Source organism: Arachis hypogaea, chromosome 18 (genome assembly GCF_003086295.3).
Source record: "Arachis hypogaea cultivar Tifrunner chromosome 18, arahy.Tifrunner.gnm2.J5K5, whole genome shotgun sequence".
In the NCBI taxonomy this organism is placed as follows: Eukaryota; Viridiplantae; Streptophyta; class Magnoliopsida; order Fabales; family Fabaceae; genus Arachis; species Arachis hypogaea.
This window is the reverse complement of record NC_092053.1, coordinates 65,907,103-65,928,429: the sequence shown is the minus strand read 5'-3', so window position 1 is coordinate 65,928,429 and position 21,327 is coordinate 65,907,103. Positions and strand designations below refer to the sequence as shown.

The following is a 21,327-nucleotide window of genomic DNA, read 5'->3' as shown; positions in this document are numbered from 1 at the left end:
TTAAATTCAAAGTCTCATAATTTTAATTTAATTATTTTTTGCAAATAAATCTTTTAAAATAAAATCATAAATAAATAAAATAAATCGTAAAAAATTTATCATTTAATTTTTCAAAAATTCAGAATTTTACAAGAGTTATAACAAAGACCATGTTCATTTGGTATTTGGAGGATCTGTAATAAAATTTATTAGTTTTATTATTTCTAGATAGTGGTAGTAGCTTTTGATTTTTCAATTTTCGGGGTTATATATTATTATGGCATGAGAGAAGATCAGAGGATATATTTTTCAACACGTCTAACACTATTATGGCTGTTGGCTTTGAAAATCTTATGATTTTGATATGAAAAAGTATAGGTAAACAACAATATTACTGAACAATGTGTACAATACAGTTAAGAAAGTAAATTACTTCTAAATTTAATTGGTGATAGTGTGTTTTAGTTGAATTGAACTAATTTTAAGACCCGTTGTTGTTCATGTTGTTCAAGAAAGTCATTAGATACCTAGTATAACTCTTTTGATATATGCTTCTTTCTAGATCAGAATATGCAATTATGCATGCATATTGATTTCACAACTAAATAGTTGTGCAAGTAGCAAGTGAGTGATAGAGTTCAGAGTATAAGACCCCATTAACATTATTAATTTGAATGGAATTTAATTGTTATTGTTATAGAGAAATGGCACCATCATCATCATCATCAACACCATCATCTTCTAAGACAATAATGGCAATGCTTATTACTATCAATGAGGTCATGATGATGGTAAAAATGGTTGTGCATCATCACGAAAAAGTGGGTGTGTTACACCAAAGACTAAAAAGTTCAAAATTCCATAAGTCTCAATAACAAATCCATCCTCCCCTCCAAAGTTGAAGAAAAGAGTGATGCCAACTTACTTTGTCAAAATCACCAGCATCATTATCATCATCAGCATTCTTTTTTTTTTTTACCTAGCATAGAATTTTTCTTCTTCTCAGCACTCAAAAATGTCTCTGCTTAACTTCTTGAATAATTTTAGAGGTGGTGATTATTATTAATTAATTTAGTATTACTACCTGAAATTGCTAATGATCCTCTCAAGTGATGATAGTGTATTATTGATTTATTGTTAAATAGAATGCAAAACTAGATACTTTGATTTCATTATTAGGAATGATGACTATCTTATTCTTAATATATAGTATAGTATAGTAGTAGAATTGTCTGGTTTTTGTAAATTATCTAAGTGTAATGTTTATTATTAGAGTTGTGTGTATGCAAATTAAATTCTAAGTGTGTTAAAATTATGGAGGATTAAGTAGTTTTAACTCATAATTATCTTTGATATTTATTTGGAATTTAGTTGTTACTATGATAGAGAAATGACATCATCATCATCATCTTCTAAAACAATAATGGCAATGCCTATTACTATCAATGAGGATCATGACAATGGTGAAAATGTTTTTCTATCATCAAGAAGAAGTGGGTGTGTTACACCAAAGACTAAAAGGTTCAAAATTCTAGAGGTCTCAACAAAAAGTTCACCCCCACCTCCAAAGAAGAGAAGAGTGATATCAACTTGCTTATCAAAATCACCATCATCATCAGCAGCAGCATTCTTTTCTTCACCAAACATAGAGCTCTTCTTCTTCGCAACACTCAGAATAGATTTTGCATGAAATATAGAACCAATCCTTGTGACTAGCTTTTACAGAAACAATATTACCAACAATCTAGCAAGATGTTTCCTACTGGAAGAAAGAACATGTGAAAATACATGACTTTCAACCAAGGTTGCAAAAACCGAACCGGTCATTAAACTGGTCAAATAACTGATTTAATGGTTTAATGGTCTAATCGGGGTCAAACTGTGGTTAGACCGGTTTAATTAAATATACAATAAAATTATTAAAAATTTAATATATAATTTTAAATGTTCAAATAAAATAATTAACATAAACAATAATTTTAAATATTAAAAATTTCTAATTAACTCTCAAATTCTAGTAAATGATCAATATAAATACCCAGAATAAACACTCCCAAATCCAAATACATACAACTATACAAGCCAGAGAATCCAAATGCATAAAAAAATTCAGCAACTCAACCATCAGAAATTGAAATTCAGATACACTCACAATCCAAATACACTAACAATTCAAATTCAACAAATCACACCCCCAATAACCCTAACTTAGATCCAAAAGAAAACACAAAAGAACAGCAACTCGATCATCAGAGAACAGCAACTCAATAATCACAGTAACTCAGAATCAATAAAATAAACAAAATGAACAAACATAAATGGAAGCAAACATAGATTTCAGCCATGCATACTCAAAATCATGAACATTATTCAGTTCCAGAATCATACAAAAACAGAAACTCGGAATAATAAAACTCATAGACAGGCGAGACAGAGATAGACGAGGTTAGAACAAAACTCAACTGCTGGCGAAGGAGGAACGGCGAGACAAAGACAGAGATGAGGGAAGAATGGCGAGACAGAGACAGAGACGAGGGAGGAATGGCGAGACAGAGACAGAGACCAAGACGAGGGAGGAACGAAACTCATCTGCCGGGGAGGGTAGAATGGCGAGACGGAGACTTGGATAGGATTCAAACTGACAGCTCCTCGATCTGCAAGTCCACAACCACGACGACGACGTAGAGAAGAGTAGACGACGGCCACGAGCTTCGACATGCAGGTACAGAGGCGACGGCGTGGAGGAGAAGAGGATCGACGGCCAAGGACATCGATCTGACCCTCTGTCCGTCACTGCCGGCGTGACGGCACCCTTTGGCTGACGAGAAGTAGAGTTCGACGGCGACGGAGGCGGTGGCTGCTGCTGCTGATGGCTGAGAGAGAGAGGGGTAGTGGGTTAGGGTTCCGTTTTTGTGTGAGGGAGGGGAATAGAGAAGGATGCTGCTTTCAGCCTGCCCTTTTTATATGCTGTTATAAAACCGTTCGGTTCCATCGGTCTGCCGGTTTACTATCGGTTCGACCGGTTTTTCTGCCGACTTTTTGTCAAGCGATTTTTCATTTCAACTGGACCGATTAGAAAACCGATTCCCGATTAACCCGATTAAACCAGTCAATCCAATTCGGTTTTCAGTTTTAACTAAGGTTGCAAGAACTGGACCGATCAATAAACCGATGAGGTCACTGGTTCACTGGTTCGACCAGAATTCAATCGGGATTCAACCGGTTTAATTAAATATTAAATAAAATTATTAAAAAACCTAAAAATAATTTTAAATATATAAATTTAATAATTTTTAACTTAATAAAATTTAAAATTTCACATAATAAATTATCCATAACTTAATATCAGAGGTTCACAAACAACTTCAAACTTTAAAGTTTATAACTAAACAAAAAAAATGCACATAATGACAAACCCATAATGTTCTACATTCAAAAGAAATAATTACTAGCAAGTTTTCAACAAATCAAAGGTGCAACTCATCAAAAATCATAATTATCATTAAGTGTTCCAATATCTCCATAAACAGGTAATCCAAAGCCACCATCATCAGAAGTACCACCAAAAGAAGCCGTATTTGAAGAATCAGCGACATCAGGCAAATCCACATCAACTTTTACATCTCCATCTAATAAAATAAAATAAAAAACCAAGAAAAAATTAAAGTTATAACTTTACAACAAATATCTTTAGTAAATGAAACAAGTTTTGCTATTTCAATCACCTTTAGGATATGAAGGCATAGCATTATCCGTGTAAATTAAATTTCAATACCTTCGATGTCTCCATTAGTAAATTCAGGATCATCTTCATCTGCCATTACCCAAAAATCTACTGTGTCAATGCTTTGAATGTCAATTGGATCATAATTCTTCTTCTTGCGATGCATTCTAGATTGAAGGCGTAGATTATAAGTCACATAAACAATGTCACTTAGCCTTTGATACTCTAATCGGTTCCTCCTCTTTGAATGGATTTGTTCAAAGAGGCTCCAGTTCCTCTCACATCCGGATGATGAAGATGTTTGATGAAGAAGACGAATCACCATTTTTTTGCAAATTAGGAGCACTCCCACCGTGTAGCCTCCACCATTCACCTACCAGGATATGAAAGTCAAACATCAATTCTCATTCAATATTTAGAAAACTTTCAAAGTAAATTGAAGTTTGAACATAGAAATATAATAACCTACCAGGTTCGAGTCTCTTAATTGCTTTCAAAGCACTTTCCCTTCCAAAACTTTTTTTTCGATCTCGATACAACTGTATTTCTTGCATTGCGACAACTGAGTCATCGCAAAGAGTTTCAATATCAAATAAATCAAGTAAAGACCTCAAAATATTTACCTTCTCAACAAACTCCTCACTATAGAAGCAATCTGGATTCAAAAAGTATGCTGCTGCATGGAGGTCACGCTTCAAATGGTTATCCCACCGTATTTTCAAGATACTTCTATAAGGTGTGTATGCAACTTTTCTATTTCTAAACATTGTCTTGATAGCAATTTTGGCTCTTTGCATGCCATCATACACGGATCCCAGAGAAGGTTTCTCATCAGCATCAACAAGCCTCAATAACTTAATAAGAGGACCAACAATCATCACAATAGTAAGACAATCATCTCAAAACTTACTATCCAAGATAATTGAGCTAACCATCTTCCCATTGACACTCTTGGATAATTTATGAGAAGTGAAATATTTGTCCACCACCAATGATTGCAAGTCTTCTTTATGATCATATATACTTTTCAAAGTAATGAAAACAGTAGCAAAACGTGTAACTCCTGGTCGAACAATTTCTTTCCAATCTTTTCTTTTTCTAAGCCATGACAAGAAAATCATATGATTGTAAACAAACACAGTCACTTTTGAAGCACGAGAGGCAAGGTCAGCTATGTGAGGAATACTTGCTATGTCTTTCAAAATAAGATTGATGCAGTGGGCAGCACAAGGAGACCAAAAAATGTTTGGATACTTTTCATGAATGAGTTTTTCAGCAGATACATAATTCGCAGCATTATTAGTAACCACATGCACAATGTTACTAGACCCAACCCACTCAATAACCTCAGCAAACAATTTAAACTAGGTATCGGCAGTTTTTATCATATCAGAAGCATCAACAGACTTAACAAATGACATACCAGCAGGACAATAAACTAAAAAATTAATTAACGTACGCTGCCTTTGTCAGTCCAGCCATCTGCCATCAGTGTACAACCAATGCTTTTCCACGAGCTCCTATATCCTTCAACAAGCAACTGACACTCCTTCTTAAGATCGCCCAGCAAATGAACTCTCATTTCACCGATTTTTTGCCAAGCGGTTTCTAGCCTTATCTGGACCAACTAAATGACCGATTCTCGGTTAATCCAGTTAAATCAGCTGGTCCGGTTTGATTTTCAGAACCATGCTTTCAACAAACAATCAAAAAAGAAAATTCAACAACTTAAAAAAGGATTTCACTTGGTCCTAATTAGAATGGTACCCTTTGATACTTCATCATCTACAGAAAGTTGGGGTTGGTTCTCAATAACATTAATTGTTTGAGAGGTTAGATCTCCTTGGACAAACAAACTTAAAAAGGACAAAATGAGATAGTAAGTCAATATCATATGTTGACAGCTTGCAAGACAAACGACAAAAAGCTAGAAAAAAATCATGTGTCATTCCCACACCTTTTTCGAAAAGAAACAACATCAGAAAAATCAACATTGAAATAAACTCGAGAAACATCAAAGCTACTCTGAGTATTAACATCATTCAAGTACACATTGGGTTTAAAAAACTGGGCCACAAGGACAAACGACTCACAATCAATCCTAGCTAATTGCAACAACCTGATCAACGAAGTTACCAAATAGTGTACACTACATCTTATTTCACCTAAACAAATACATATAAGAAAAGAATAAGGGCACAAATCAAGCAACGAAAATAATATTTGATCTGATGAAGTTTAATCCAACAATATCAATTTATCCATGCAAAAAAAAAGTCTCCAAAAAACAAACTCTAGGTCCTCCAAATAAAACTCCATGTGTTTACTCTGTTGTTTGGATTTTGCATCTTCCTTGTCTACCACATGACCAATACAGTTTACAAAACAAGAACAAAATTCTCTTGTTAGTGATCCTCCTAGCAAGACCACTAATAAAAAGACTAACAACAAAACATTTAATCTTTATTAGCGCGTATAAACTGACCAAGAAGATGGTTTTGATTCAGCGAAGCCATTGACTCAATATCTTCGTACTTGGTAAAGCTGTAAGGGCTGAATGGAAATATCTCACAAGAAAGGAGACTAACAAAAGTCTTGATATAGAAACTTGATCTGTACTTGAAAGGAATTGTCTTAACTGATTTCCCGAAACCCTGCAAAATGAAATTCCTTATTGAGTATATTTGATGCTTGCGAATCACGTTCTTGAATATTATTACACTTTTTCTCGAAACGCCACAATGCCTTTAGTCGCCCTGCATGCAATGAAAAATAATACTAAATGAGACAAATCCCACGACACAAAAATGAAAAACACGGTTCATCATAGAATAAATTCAGAACAAGGACTAAGTAACCGATCACTCACCCAGTCATCCTGAAGCACCATTTCAATGCTATACACTTCGTCTGGATTCCATTGACTTGGAACCTCATACATTCAAACAACTCCAACCACCAGAGATCATGCTAGCTTGGACGGGTTCACATCCACAACTCGATCAACTTGCTGGCTTGAGCCATTCGAAACATTAGCCATTGCCATCATGATTTCACGCGAGATATGAAAAATCTTTCGCATGCTTAATCGAAACTTACCAGATGATTTCCCCACAGTGGTGATCCATGATCCTTCTCCTTAGCCAATCAGATGAGAGGATACTAACTTAATTGCATATGTTTGAAAATTCCTTTAATTGAGAGAATTGCTTAAATTGTGATATCTGATGTAGTGGCAAAGGTGTTTGCCTCAAACTAAGTCATACTAGTTCAAATCCTAACAATAGTGACTAGGTTAGTGTGTATGAATGAGTTTGTATGATAAAAAAACTATTTATGACCAACAATACCAAAAAAAAAATAGGTTAAATTACACAGTTGGTCCCTACACTTTCAGTGAAATTACAAATTAGTCCTTACACTTTAAAAGTTTGTAATTGAGTCCCTAAAGAAAATTAAAATTTGCAATTTAGTCCCCGTCGTTCAAAAAGTGTTTAATTTAATAGAACATTCTCAGTATATTCTCTATTTTAACAAAATATTCTCAACATATTTTGAGAATATTCTGTTAAATCAACACTTTTTGAACAGTAAGGACTAAATTACAAATTTTAATTCTCTTTAGGAGCCCAATTACAAACTTTTAAAGTATAAGGACCAATTGTGTAATTTAACCAAAAAAATATTACCAAAGAAAAAAATAGATAAGTAGTTATTAGAATTACAATTGAAGGGTTTTAATTATCTTATAACCTATTTTTATTATAATTAGATGATTAATATAATTAAATTTCAGTTAAATCAGTTGATGTCTTTTACTATATAATTAAATATTTTATCTAAAAAACTTTTTCGTTATTTTAGTGTTGTGTTATAATTTAATATATATAATTAAATATTTTATTCTATAATACATGGACACTAACATGAACACAAGATACGATATAATATGTAACACGCAAGTACACAAATTTTAAAATCTTATAAGATACGGAGACACGGCATATATATAAAATATAAAATAATTCTTTAACTATTTTTAATGTCCTCTTTCAATTATATCAAGTATTTAAAATACTTTTTGTTTTAATAAATAATAATAAATATTATTTCTAAACTCATTTCAAGAATACATATAACACAATTACTATCAGAATGTCACGCTTCCGGCTACACTACCACTACAAGAAACACCTTTAATATCAACGGCCAAATCGCCGGCTAGGCCGTCGATAATATTAAAAATCGACGGCAAAATCACGATGGACAAGGTCGCTATTAAGCATGTCGATTTTTCAAAATTCTAATAAAATCGACGGCTTACCAGGCCATCGATAATAATTCATTAAAATCGACGATCTTCCCGTCTATAATATGAGTGTGAGAATTTCACCTTAATAAAATCGACAGTTTTGTCGTCGATATTATTATACAAAATCGACACTATTTCCGTTGATATTTGATTCAATAAAATCGACAAAAAATCCATCGATATTATTATATAAAATCAACACCGTTTCCGTCGATATTTGATTCAATAAAATCGACAAAAAAACCGTCGATTTAATTATTAAAATACCAACAAGTTCGTTGTCTATATTTTGTTTCCTTTTGTCTATTTAAAAAGCAACAACTTTACCGTCGATTTTAATAGTCACATTTTTTTAATTATTTTTTCTATTTGAAAAATAGTAGACAACTAATGCAAATAAAATTTATACAAAATATTAGATAACAAGACAAATAAACTTTTAAATATAATTTATACTAAATATTAGATAATGAATTTACACATAAATGGATTGATGGACTACTAATATAAGCTTATTACACTTCAACATTCTGTGCCTCACAGTAGCTTTCAAAGGAGATACAGACTCTTAATCAAAACAGCTTACTGAAGGTGTCTTGTTGACACTGCTTCCGTGTATCCAGTCACTTGAACTGTGCAAGAAATGATCAGCAAACTTTGTAAGAGACTAAAGAAGAAATGATCAGTAAACTTTTCAATGCAAAATAGTAATGAACAAATTCTGTCTAAAATATAACTATTTAAATCTCAATGGCCAACTAAGCGATCATGGATGAAATTAAGTAGATACAAAATTCTTACAAGAATCCAAAAATGCAAAATGATGAAATTAAGTAGATACAAAATTCTTACAAGAATACAAAAATGCAAAATGTAGAGGTCGAATAGCTAACTGGAACACAAGAATTAACATGGAAGCAAAATATAATACAAACAAATATTAGTAAAATTTAAGTAGTATATATGGCTGACAAGAAATCTTTAAGTGCTCAGATAAGACCACCAAAGAAAAGAAGACTACAAAAAGATAGTTACTCCCCCAAGAAGGTCATCAGCAAGAAATGAGAATCCCACTAAACTCATACTCAATGAATTTCTGTATATCTGAAAAATGGTTTACAAACCTTAACCGGCAATTTTGGGGGTTTATTTAGCACCATGATAGCTGAGTCCTTCGAATAATACATTGAACATAACATGCAATCAATAAATATATTGCCATGCATTTGAAGAATAAGAATAGTAACAAGAAACTATAAAATAAAATAATTTTGACATTGGATGCAAGACATGCCTTATAAATGACAAGCCTTTGCAGATACTTAATTTCATCAGCATTGGGATATAGTGTTCCACTTGGTATAACATCATATCTTTTGGAAATTCTAGCCTCGGCAATTGGCACAGGGATATGAATTCTTGCCCCTTGCTTTATTACTTCATTAGGTCTAATCTGTAGTGAAGCTGTATTGTTGTAGTATTATTAAACCCAAAAGCAAAGCATATTATCATAAGCATTTGACTGAGAAAAAAAAAACATACATATATGAAACTATCAAAAGCAAAGTTCGTCATACAAAATGAAAAAGTATACAGTAAAAATTAATACCTTTCGCAAGGGTCTCCTGGGCTCTTCATTTTGAGATAAATTATTGTCAGAAATTGGGTCCTCCATTTGGACCTAGTATAGGAGAAGTACAAATAAAGCCTGTGAGCACACCTTTCAATTTCCATATCTATTTCCGACCATTAAAAGAATTAAGAACAAAAACAAAGTGGAGTTAACTACTTAGATTAAACAACACTATTGTGCTTTACCATAAAACATATCAAGAGATAAGTCACTTCAAATTAAATCTAAGCTTTCCTAAAAGTTTCTTCCACAGTTTTTATTAAAGATTATATAAATGTTAATTATCAAAGAAAGCATAGATCCAACTACCTTGTTACAACTTGTAAGCAAATAGAAGAACTTTGTAAGCATTTATTCACATTCTTGTAGCACAGCATGCCAACAAAATATTTATAAAAGTGAACAAATCAATAATCTTTTTGGGGTTAAAAGATATTCAAAAGCATCATATAACTATCCACCATTCAAATATAAATGAGAGTAGTTTTTCATATTTAGAATAAAAGAAGAATATTACTAAGACAAAGGCAAGAATGAACAAGAAGATAGAAAAATTAAACAAAGATTTAAAAAAAACTATCAGTGAAGCATAGCTTTTCAATCTCTCACCATGTCTAACAGGGAAAATCCAATAAAAAGATTATAAGCATTACACCAAATCGATGTTTAAAGACAAGTAAATTAAATCTAGGAAAAATTCTAGAAATTCATTGTCCAAAATAAAATAGACAGTGTTGCATAAAAAACAAAATGGAACAACAAGGAATGGAAATGAAAGTGTAACAGAGCAATGGATTCTTACAAGACCCTCCTTGAAATGAGACTCGATGACAGAACCCAATATGCCCTTGAAGTAATACTTGATCCAATTAACAGCAGTGACATAACCATCATGTTGCTGCCTGCCTGCCCATCTTCACAACTTTCATTAGAGCCTAAATAGCTAGAGTCTTAGCTATTTACCACTAAATTGAAACATATCATCATATAGATTTCATTCTTTAAGAAGTAATTTTTCCTATATTTTTAAGTACAGGTGTTGCGTATAAAAGGTGAAAAAGTAAATGCACATAAAGCCGCCATCACCACCACAAAATCTTCAATCTTAGTATATTTATCTCTAGTGTAAACAAAAAAGTTCAAGTTAAAAATTATATAAAAACTATCATCTAACAACTAGGAACCTTCACCAGTTTTTGGCGCTGATTTAATGCTTGCAGCTTGTGCCTTTCAAACTCGTTTTTCCTTCCCTCCTTCCTTAACTGTTTCACAAAACATATAACCAGTAAAGGACATAGAGAATAATGCAGTGCAGGTAGGTAAATCATGTTGGGAAGTGTTAGATTGATCATGATCAGCTATCATACTAGCACAAGACACAAGTCCAGCTAAACATGGCCATCTCTGTATACTAATTCTACCTATTGAATATGAGTTGTTTGAAAACTTCGAAGAAGCAAATAGTTTGTACCCTAAATTAAGTATTAACTCGTGCTTACTCACGCTTTCCTTTTTTTTTTGAAGAAAAAAATAATAAACTTTTATCACCTTAAGTTAGTTGAAAGTATTGTGAACAAATTAAACAAAATCATGAAAAAATGAGGAAGCTTGACATACTTGCAGAAGTTCTTTCTCTCTAGAAGCTTTCTATTGCCGAAACTGTTCTGATTCTTGTTTCTAGATTCCACATCAACAACGACAAAATAAATAACAAGCTGGTAAATCCAGAGCATAAATTCACCAAAGCAAATGTCAAATAAAATAGGAATCCTACCATATCACAGTGACCAGCAAAAAAAGATGAAAACTCAATAGGTAAATTGAATCTCCAAATCAAGAAGAATTGATTATGCTAACTAGGTTTCAATAATATTGATGCGATTGTTATTAACAAACGCAAATTCAGAATTTCATGATGAAAATAGTAGATACAAAAATTGAAAAAATAAATATAATAATCAGAGAGAGACAGAAAGGAACTTACAAGAAGCTGCGACGGCGACAGGCCCATAGCGACGGCGACCGGCAAAGATGTTGCAACGACGAATCTGTGGAAGAACTTACATGCAGATTCACAAATCACAATGTGATAGAGATAGAGAGAGAGCGATAGAGAGAGAGAGAGAGAGGAACTTACATGAAGAGGATGGCGCGGCGGCAGGCTCGGCGGGGGAGAAGAAGAAGCTCTGCTCTCCGGCAGCTCTCTGCCTCTCTCCGTGACCGTGACTCCATCTTTGGCGTCTAATCTCGGGTTGGAGAAGAAGAAGCAACCTCACTGAGATTTGGGGTTAATTAGTGTATGTATGTTCTGAATCTTTGAAGGTTTGGGATTAATTTTGGAGAAATTGAGTGATACGTTGGATGCAGGAAATAAATGCGGGTATGATTTTTGATTGATAAAAATAGACGGTAGTTTTGTCGATTTTAATAAAAATAAAAATCAACATTCTAGCCGTCTATTTTATATAATAAATTTATACCTTCCACTTAATTTTAGAAAGAAATCTCAATCGTCTAAATTTATCGACGGAAAAAGATGCTGATATTATAATTATTAAAATAGACAATCAGTCCGTTGATTTTAAAGAAAAAAAATTTCACCCACCATTTCGTCGATAATGTGACGATAAAAATTCGACAACAAGCCGTCGAAAATTATCGACGGAAAATCTAACCATCGATTTTTTGTGTCGATAATTAGACTATTTCTTGTAGTGTACTCTAATAGCAAGAAATATTACGACAACTTCCATATATTTAATATTAAAATATGAACATTTAACTCGAAAACCGTATCGCTACTTTCTTTGAAAAACCAAAGGTTCTTTTTCATTTTCAAACATGCATATATAACCAAATTCAATCACAATCTTCATATACATATATAAATATATATAAACATACTAGACTTCTCATTCAAGTAACTTACAAACAAAGGCGAGAGGTAAACTATGACTAATATATCCAAACAAAAACACAATAGCTAAGAACTCAACAAAAACTTCATAAGCTTTCTCGTCCGTCCTGAAAAGAGAAGTCTATCGGGGGGTGAGAACATCGTCCTTGCAGGTTCTCAGTAGAGGATTTCAGAATTGTCATAAGAGGATACGAATGAAAAGAATAATGAATCTCAAAAGCAATGATCATCGTTCGTCTTATGAATTTTTTTGAAAACTAATGGTTAATTATCTAAAAATCCATATTTCTATTTTAAATTTTATAAAGGCCATTCAAACATAATATCAAAAGGGTTTCATTACAGACCAAAGGACCATACTAACCAAATCACCACCGATTCATCCAATCACGGCCTCCGACCCAAACATAACCAAATCACATCCTCCGGCCCAACACAAAATCAAATCATGGCCTCCTACCCAAAGCATAACCAAATCACCAACTAAACCACCACGCTCCGGACCAACCAGTCACAATCACAAGTAATAAAGTTCAAACACAATCAAGAGCAATTACAGCAAGTATGACAATTAGCAGTTAAACAGAGATACTCACATAGGCAAACCAAATACAATATGCACACACAAACAATGTCACGTAAATACAAATGATGCATGCCTGCTCTATGGCCAATGAGCTCATCTGTCGGATATACAGCCAAACCCAATATGTACAGTAGCGAACCCTGGACAGTCCATTGGTGCGCGCAACCCCAAGGGAAATTCACTTTCCTTGGAGGAATTATCCGAAAAGGTTTAAGTGTCTGGCCACATCTTGCGATGGAACGTCAACAAATACCAACCCGGAGCAAGCGAGACAAAACTACAATCCTTGCGTCTAACCAAGAAACTCAAATACCATCTAGGAGCAAGCGAGACAAAACCACAATCCTTGCATCTACCCCGAAAGCTCAAATATCAATCAATCTCTTTTCAATCAAACATAATCAAATCGAATTAACAATACAAAACTGAACTGAAGGGAATCTTCGACCTTCTATCCAACTCTCCGGTGTGACAAGCGAGGGAATCCTCAACCTCAAGGTTGTCCACCATAACAAGAGAGAAAATTCTCAACCTCATCTATGATTCGAATCAATTCAATAAGACTCATTTTTATTCCAAATCCAAAAGTCTCAAATCGACTTCAATAATCAATTCTTCTTTCAAAACTTAATTCTCACTTAATTGAAAATTTCCAAACTAAGTCAAACCATTTCAAACTCAAACCTCTTTCAAAAGACAAAAGAAAATTATTTATTAGTTAAATCACTCAACAAGGTTTTTAGACTTTAGGAGAGCGACAACCAATCTCATCTTTTTAAACTAACTTACAAAACTTTCTCAAGAATCAAAATCTCAATTTAAAGTATCCTCACGGACTCCAATCGTCGTCTCAAAATTAAATAAGTTAAATCATAAACCAACTTCAAAACCATTTCAAGTTTTAAAACTTTTTCAACAAGGTTCAAGCCATACCAATTAGAAATTGAAACTCCTAATTAAAAATCCCAAAAGTATTTATCCTCAAATCCATTACTTTAATAGCTCGAAAATCTTTAAAAGTACTCAACACATATCCCTTTTGATTAAAATTAATCAAACCAAACTCATTTTCTTTTAAATTCATTAAAATTCTTAAATCATAACTCTTTTTTTAGTTAAATCAAAATCAAATAAAATAATTCTTCAATCAAATTAACCAAAAATAAAACTTCCGAATTCTCATAAAAATTTCGGTAACACCTCCCCTAAAATTCGGACTTTGCTACCCTTCTCAGTTCCCAACCAAACCATTTCTCAAACTCTTTTCACATCATTTCTAAAATCAGACCAATCCTAATATCTCAAATTATTCTATCATAATCCAGAAATCAATTTCAAGAAACCAGTCCAACAACGACTAATTCAACAAACTAAATCAACAAATAAGAATAACCAGCCTTCTCAATAATTCAATAAATCAATCAGATAAATATTCACATCCATCCAAAACAATTCAGTTCAATCCATAAGACTCACGTAACCATAAAAATATATTTTTCATATTAATATCGACTTGTAACAATTCTTGAATGTAAAATTAGTTTAAAAAAAGGCCCTAACTCGATTAGTCAAAATCCAGAAATTAAACGCGACAATTCCCTTTTATTCTTAATTCGCAACAGCAACCTCGTTGATTTCCAAGCAATATAAACAGCAAGATCACAGAAACAATGACTTATCATGAGAAACAACCAGAATGACACAGCAGCAGCTTTGACTGCCTCCTCCAACAACAGTGACAACAGAACAACAGCGGCTCCGGTGATGGTGGAAAACCTCAGCGGCAACTGTAGCAACAATGCAGTGACAACAGTATCCCCAGAAATTGAAAGAACGAAAACTAGAATCAAGAACACTCTTACTGACAATGGATCCTGATGATGACAACGCCGTTTTTCAGCAGCCAGGGGCTCAGCGATGCAACCCGTAGTGACGACGACGGCTGGGCAGTGACGAAGCTCCCGCGAAGCTCCCAATTCTCTCTCCCGTTGGGCTCCTGGTTCATCTCTCTCTCTCCTTGGGCCTCCACCACTACGATGGCGGCGACTTTGAAGCTTCGGTGGCAGCAGGAACGGCTTCCAGGGGCGGCGGTGGTGACAGGAAACTCGATGGCGCAGGGTGACAAGAGTTCGACGACGGCGACGCGGACCTCACGACGATGACGATGACAGAACAGGACGCGATGGCGACGACCAGGCAGTGGCGACGACCTCCCCCTCTTCTTCTCCTCTGCTTCTCTCTGAACAGCGTCGACGGCGGCTCAGCAGTGGCACCAGGACGCGACGACGGAAGTTTCTCCTTCCTCGCATTCAGTTTCTCTCTCTCTCCTTGAACTCTGTGCTCCTCTCCTTCTTCCCCCTCTCCTTCATTCTTCTTCTCCTCCCTCGGGTTTCTTTCCCTCTCCGATTTTGCCGTGTATGTGAGTTTAGTGTGCTGAGGGTGAAAGGGGGTAGGGAGTGGCGGCTGCTGATGGTGAGGGGGTGCTAGGCTTAGTGTTTTGTTTGTAAATTTGGGTTAGGTTTTAATTTGAGAAAAAAAAGGAGTAAGGGTAGATCGGTAATTTTAAATAAAAATAAGAAAAATATAATAATTAAAAAGTAATTTTAATTTAACGATAATTATATATAAAAATATTATTTATTTATCAATTTATAAATTATTTTTAAATAAATATTTTAATCTAAAAATTAAAAATAATTAAATTAATTTTTTTATTCATAAAATAAGGTTTAAATATTTAAATTAAAACATATAAAATTTTTATTACTTTTCACTTACTAAAATTTTAAATTATAGTAAAGAAGTTATCCAATTTAATATAAAATTTTTGAAAATACAATTCTGAATAAATATAATAAATCATAAATAACTTATTATTTAATTTCTAAAAATTTGGGTTTTATTTATAATATATGTTAAGAATAAGGTTGGACATACTGATATGCAAGGTAATATTTGTTTTCAGAGATAGGATACAAAGATATGGACACCGAACACATTGTTTTCGAGATAGTTTTTCATGTTTTTGTGTCCACTTTTTTACCAAGAATAATGATGGACACGAGATTTAGAAGGGTGGACACGGACTTTTTATAAATTTTGTTTTCCTTTTTATCCATAGATATTTTTTATTATTCCACTATTATCCTTTCTTATTTTTCCTATAATTAGTCTTGAAACTTTTGAAAGATAAATATTATTAAAGGTAAAATTGATCTTTTAAAATACTAAAAAATAATTTATAAGTTGTAATTAATTTTATATAATTTAAAAAAATCAGTTTTTAGATAAAAAAATTAGTTTTCTAAATAAAAAAAAAATTTATGTGCAAAAAATATTTTTTTTCATGTAAAAACATATTCTTTTTTAAAATTAATTTTTATTTAAAATTAATTTGGCTTATTAACCTAAACAAAATTTTTTATTAATCAAACTTAGATCTATTTTTTTATTAATCTTAACCATATGTATTCCTACATATTAATAATAAATTTAAAAATAAAATAAATATATTTATAATTTTTATTTTAATATAAATACTATTATATATATTTTTTATTAAAATTTTTTGTCTCTTCAAACATTTTTTCAAGTTTCGTCTGTACTCCTACGTATTCTTATTATCTATTAAATTAGTTTGTACTTGATGTAGAAAATTTGAAATCATATGATTATTTTAGTCATTTCATATAATATTTTAGTTTTGTCCACTGGACATTATATTAGTGTTTTGTACATCGTATCCAAACACAATACACAAACAATAATTTTTAGTGTCTCCGTCTTCTTGTCTCTGTGTCTCAGTGTCATGTTCTGTCCTGTCTTTGAAAACAAACGCAGCTTAATAGAATTTATTTGTGTCTAAATGTGTCCGAAAAAGAATTTTTTATTTTTATTAAGATACGATTGGACACAGCAAACACGCGTGTTAGACAAATATTGATGAGTGTCGTATCCAAAATGTATCTGACACGTGAATATGAAAATTTAACAAAGTGTTTATACTTCATAGATCTTATATAAATATTTTTTTTATTAGAATATAATAACATTTTGTGTGTTTGTATTTTATATATTATTTTTTATATAATGATTATTCCAATTAAACCATAGTTGAATCAATAAATAAATAAACTAGAAGAAAGAACCATTTGATAAACAATTAAACCACAGAGTCATTATTTTATTCCCTCTAAATCAATGAAAATCGAGTTGATGGCAATGGCCACATTTTTGCCCAATAATGTCAGAAAATTAGTGAAAAAAATTTTGGCATATTTTTCACATGGTTAGAAATTTATAAATTATAATTAAAGTAAACTATTATTTCTATGAACGAATGTTCAAAACGCAAATAAATTTATTTACAAAAAAATAAAATTAATTTTATATTCATAAAAAATAAATTTTATTAACAAAATTATGTAAATTCTAAAAAATTATCCTAAATTCTAAAATTATCTCGATTTAACCTAGCATAATCTAACCCACCTTTAATGCTCAACCTTTCAGCACCACCATTCCAATCCTCAATCTCTTATCACCCCATCCAACTTCTTTCTCATCAAACTTCCATTTTTATTTACCATCACTGCTACCTCATCACCATTATTGATGTCCTTTTCTCTTTACTACCACAACCACCATCAGTAATTCTCCATTTCCAAAAAGTCAGACCTTCCTATTCTTCTAACAAGCGACAATCTAAATTCTAAAAATTCAGAAAAATATATGATTTGTTCACGCAAAATTAGAAAGACACCGAACCAAAAGAGACGAGAAATAATTAGTAAATAAACTACTTGACAAGTTTTTTCCATCTTTTTTTTGTTCTCATTTCAATAATAATAAGATAGAAACTCAAGTACAATTAGCCTTATGTGAAGTTAATAATTGGAAGTTATTAGATGATAATTTAATTAAATTTATTAAATTATTTAATAATTTTTAATTATAAACTTTATGTAAAGTTAACTGCACCAAAATTTTTACCTAATAATAAATATTAATATAATGAAAGAATTGAGATTTGGGTTTGAATGATGTGTAAAAAAAAATAAATATCCAAATCTTGTTACTTTTTATTAGGGCTGTCTACGGATCGGATCGGATATGGCCGAAAATTCGATCCGATCTACATAATTTCTATCGGATCGGATCGGATACAATATCCGCGTTTTTTAGTGTCGGATCAGAACGGATCGGATTGCGGATATATCCGTATGATTAAGCTCTTTTTTTATTATCTTTTTAAGTAAAAAATTCAATAAAAAATGTTTCTTTCACACTTTTAAATTTATTTGTTCCTAAAATAATTTTAATCAATTTTTTTCTAAATAACAAAAATAAAATAATACAACACATAAATAACAAGTTTAACAACTACTAACTAAAACATACAAACTAACAAATAAGTAAATATAATAACAAACATTTCCAACAAACACTTCCAATAAGTGAAAACAACAAGCACTAAAATACTAAAAGCCTCATTTAAAATAAAACAGCAACATTATAACACACTAAAATCTAAACAATCTGCAAATGCTTATCAACCATTAGCAGAAATAAAACAACTTGATCCAAGATTATAACACACTAAAATCTAAGATTGTTGAAAGAACATTGAGAATGAAGTTTCTTGCTACTTAAAAATAAAACAACTTGATTCATCCCTTCTTAAATCAGCAGGCAGCAGACATCAGGCAACCATGAATCGTGTATTCCTATTAAAATAATACATATTGAAAAATTAGTTAAACATGTTAGAATAAATTGAACAAAAAAACAGTCTAAGTTATTATACACTAATACAAGTACTTAGTTATAAACTTATAATACCTAAGATGGTTCAAGAGGATGTAATTGACTTTGAACTTCAGGATCTTCAGCACTAGTAACTCCAGAAAATTCTATTCAATTAAACAACCAAATATGTCAAAGCCAATGGGATAAAATAAAGAATAAAGAATGACGAAAAATAAATGAACCAATTCATTATATACCTGAATCAACCGCAGCATCTCCTTCATCAAGCTCAACCAAAATCTTAGTAGGTTTTAACCAATTTTGAGTACAAATTAAAGTCTCTACAGTGGTGGGACTCAAAGCACTACGATAAAGGTCAAGGACACGACCTCCGGTGCTAAAAACTGACTCAGACGCCACAGTAGAAATAGGAATGGCTAATATATCTCTAGCCATGCAAGACAGAATTCGATACCTCAGAGTCTTTCCTCTCCACCATCTCAATATATCAAATCCACTAAAATCTTCTGCCACTTCATCTTCCAAATACCTATCCATCTCATTCTTCTTGAGCTCACTTAACTTTATCCTTTGTGTTTGTTTCCACTTGCTCATAGAGTCTTCAATCATAATGCTATCAATGTCACTTGTGTCTAAACTAGGATTTGGTGTAGTATCGGAAGAAAAGCTAGTATCTTGAGTATCTTCAGGGGGGCGAGGATTCCATATGGTATATTGCTCAAACAATTTAGTAATAATATCCTTCAATTTTTTGAAGATCCTTGAAGACTTTTCACCTTCACCATACATCTCAGACAAAGTGAACTGAATATATTCCAACTTATAAAGGGGATCAAGGAACACAGCAACAAGCACTAAATAATTTAAAGATGGTTTATTGACTTTGTCACTTGAAGTGAAAGAAGAAGAAGAGTAACGGTGATCAGAATCATCCCAATACTTATCAAACTTAGCTTTCACAGCTGATGCCATCTCACGCAACACCAAATCATCACTTACAATCCATTTATTTAAAGTGCATAATATCTTACACAATACATGAAAAAAAGTATTTGAAGTGACATTCAAAGAACTAGAGAATGAAAGAATTGCATGATAGAAAATTTGCAAAAATCGCATGAAAATACGAGCTCTACTCCAATTTTCATCACTAGGAGGCCCCCTCATCGTCAACATATCTCTCAAAATGAGCATATTCTCTCGCAAGATGAGCAAATGCCTTTTCGAACTTTTCAGCCACTTCCAACATTATATAAGTAGAATTCCACCTAGTTGGCACATCAAGAATAATCATTTGACGACTAGTAATGTTTGCCTCAAGTGCACACCTCCTAAAGGTTGCTAATCTAGATGGAGAGGAATTCACAAACTTACAAGAAGTTCTTATCCTAGCAATAGAAGAGCTTAAATCTTTTAAACCATCGCAAACAATTAAGTTCAAAATATGGGCAGCACATCTCAGATGGACAAATTCCCCACCCAACATAGTACAACCATTCCATTCTCGCATAATTTTAACCAAAGTATTCACAGCAACAAAGTTGGCACTAGCATTATCTACAGTTACAGTACAAAGCTTCAGAATACCCCAATCTTTCAGGAACTTCTCTAACGCTTTTCCTATGGTAGCACCAGTATGATCAGCAATCAAGTTAAAAGACAATATTTTCTTTTTCAACGTCCATCCATCATCAATGTAATGAGCAGTTACACACATATAGTTCATATTTTGAACAGACATCCAAGTGTCAGTGGTTAGGGAAATCATCTGATGGTTCAACTCCAAGAGGGATTTAAGTTTGGTCTTTTCCTCTATATACAATTACATACAATCTCTAGCAACTGTCTGACGACTCGGGATTTTAAATTGAGGTTGCATATCACCACAAAAGTCCCTAAATCCAGTATTTTCTACAAACCTAAGTGGGAGTTCATCAATTATTATCATCTTACAAAGTAAAAGCCTACACCGCTCCTGGTTAAAGTCTACTGCCTTCAATGTTAGTGGTTCATCTAAATTAGAATTTGTGAACACAAGGGTTTTTTGTTTTTTATCAACATGATTATCTGGGTTCTTCGCACAAGTTCCAATGTGTTTTTTTAGATTAGAGGTGTCATCCCTACGACTATGGCATTGTAACCATTTCAAGCAATGTCTACATTGAGCTTTAGTTTCTTCCGCATTTTTTTAAAGTGATCCCAAACAATAGAAGGGGGCCTGTTAGCCTTTCGTTTACCTGGCTGGCCTGTCTGTGTCTCTGTCCCAGCAGTAGGAGCATCACTTGAGGTTGGATTAGTCACTGATTCTCCTCCCCTTGCTAACTCAGTAGGTGTCGATGCAGCAACATTTGGTGGAGTAGGAATGCTCCCTACTTCAGATCCACTTGTATTGTTTGTAACTGCTTAC

General features: G+C 32.8%; 2 protein-coding genes across 13 annotated transcripts; both read right to left on the bottom strand.

Annotated features, from left to right (window-relative positions):
* Positions 1 to 2,612: 2,612 nt before the first annotated feature.
* Positions 2,613 to 5,285, bottom strand: LOC112770073 (uncharacterized). Its single transcript, XM_025814494.1, has 6 exons — positions 5,163 to 5,285; positions 4,636 to 5,067; positions 4,327 to 4,557; positions 3,755 to 4,076; positions 3,508 to 3,608; positions 2,613 to 2,930 (listed from the first exon to the last, which is right to left on the bottom strand). The coding sequence occupies exons 1-6, from the start codon at positions 5,283 to 5,285 to the stop codon at positions 2,613 to 2,615; spliced, it is 1,527 nt and encodes a 508-aa protein (XP_025670279.1).
* Positions 5,286 to 8,435: 3,150 nt separating this feature from the next.
* On the bottom strand, positions 8,436 to 15,656 carry LOC112772624 (uncharacterized). Of its 12 annotated transcripts, none has more exons than XR_011875918.1 (10): positions 15,018 to 15,652; positions 14,844 to 14,938; positions 11,786 to 11,923; positions 11,633 to 11,696; positions 11,266 to 11,325; positions 10,839 to 10,910; positions 10,451 to 10,562; positions 9,625 to 9,696; positions 9,310 to 9,479; positions 8,436 to 8,647 (listed from the first exon to the last, which is right to left on the bottom strand). XR_011875918.1 is itself a non-coding variant. In XM_072224173.1 (9 exons), exons 2-7 carry the CDS (start codon positions 11,878 to 11,880, stop codon positions 9,464 to 9,466), a joined length of 429 nt encoding a protein of 142 aa, XP_072080274.1. In that variant the 5' UTR covers positions 11,881 to 14,938; positions 15,018 to 15,656; the 3' UTR covers positions 8,436 to 8,647; positions 9,140 to 9,187; positions 9,310 to 9,463. The 12 variants fall into 12 exon arrangements, 7 of the variants coding, with proteins under 7 accessions (XP_072080274.1, XP_072080271.1, XP_072080272.1 ...); XR_011875917.1 differs by having other exon boundaries at positions 10,451 to 10,554; positions 15,018 to 15,650; XR_011875919.1 differs by lacking the exons at positions 14,844 to 14,938; positions 15,018 to 15,652 and adding an exon at positions 9,140 to 9,187 and having other exon boundaries at positions 10,451 to 10,554; positions 11,786 to 14,813.
* Between the last annotated feature and the right edge of the window lie 5,671 nt (positions 15,657 to 21,327).

Coding starts and splice junctions, on each gene's coding strand:
- LOC112772624 (XM_072224170.1), bottom strand. CDS start 11,880: ATGGAGTCACGGTCACGGAGAGAGGCAGAGAGCTGCCGGAGAGCAGAG. Junction 10,911..11,632: donor TGTCGCCGTCGCAGCTTCTT/GTAAGTTCCTTT, acceptor TTTGTGAAACAG/TTAAGGAAGGAGGGAAGGAA. Junction 10,555..10,832: donor AGCGCCAAAAACTGGTGAAG/GTTCCTAGTTGT, acceptor GAAGATGGGCAG/GCAGGCAGCAACATGATGGT.
- LOC112770073 (XM_025814494.1), bottom strand. CDS start 5,285: ATGAGAGTTCATTTGCTGGGCGATCTTAAGAAGGAGTGTCAGTTGCTT. Junction 4,558..4,635: donor AGAGTGTCAATGGGAAGATG/GTTAGCTCAATT, acceptor CCTCTTATTAAG/TTATTGAGGCTTGTTGATGC. Junction 4,077..4,326: donor GTGAGGAGTTTGTTGAGAAG/GTAAATATTTTG, acceptor ATATCCTGGTAG/GTGAATGGTGGAGGCTACAC.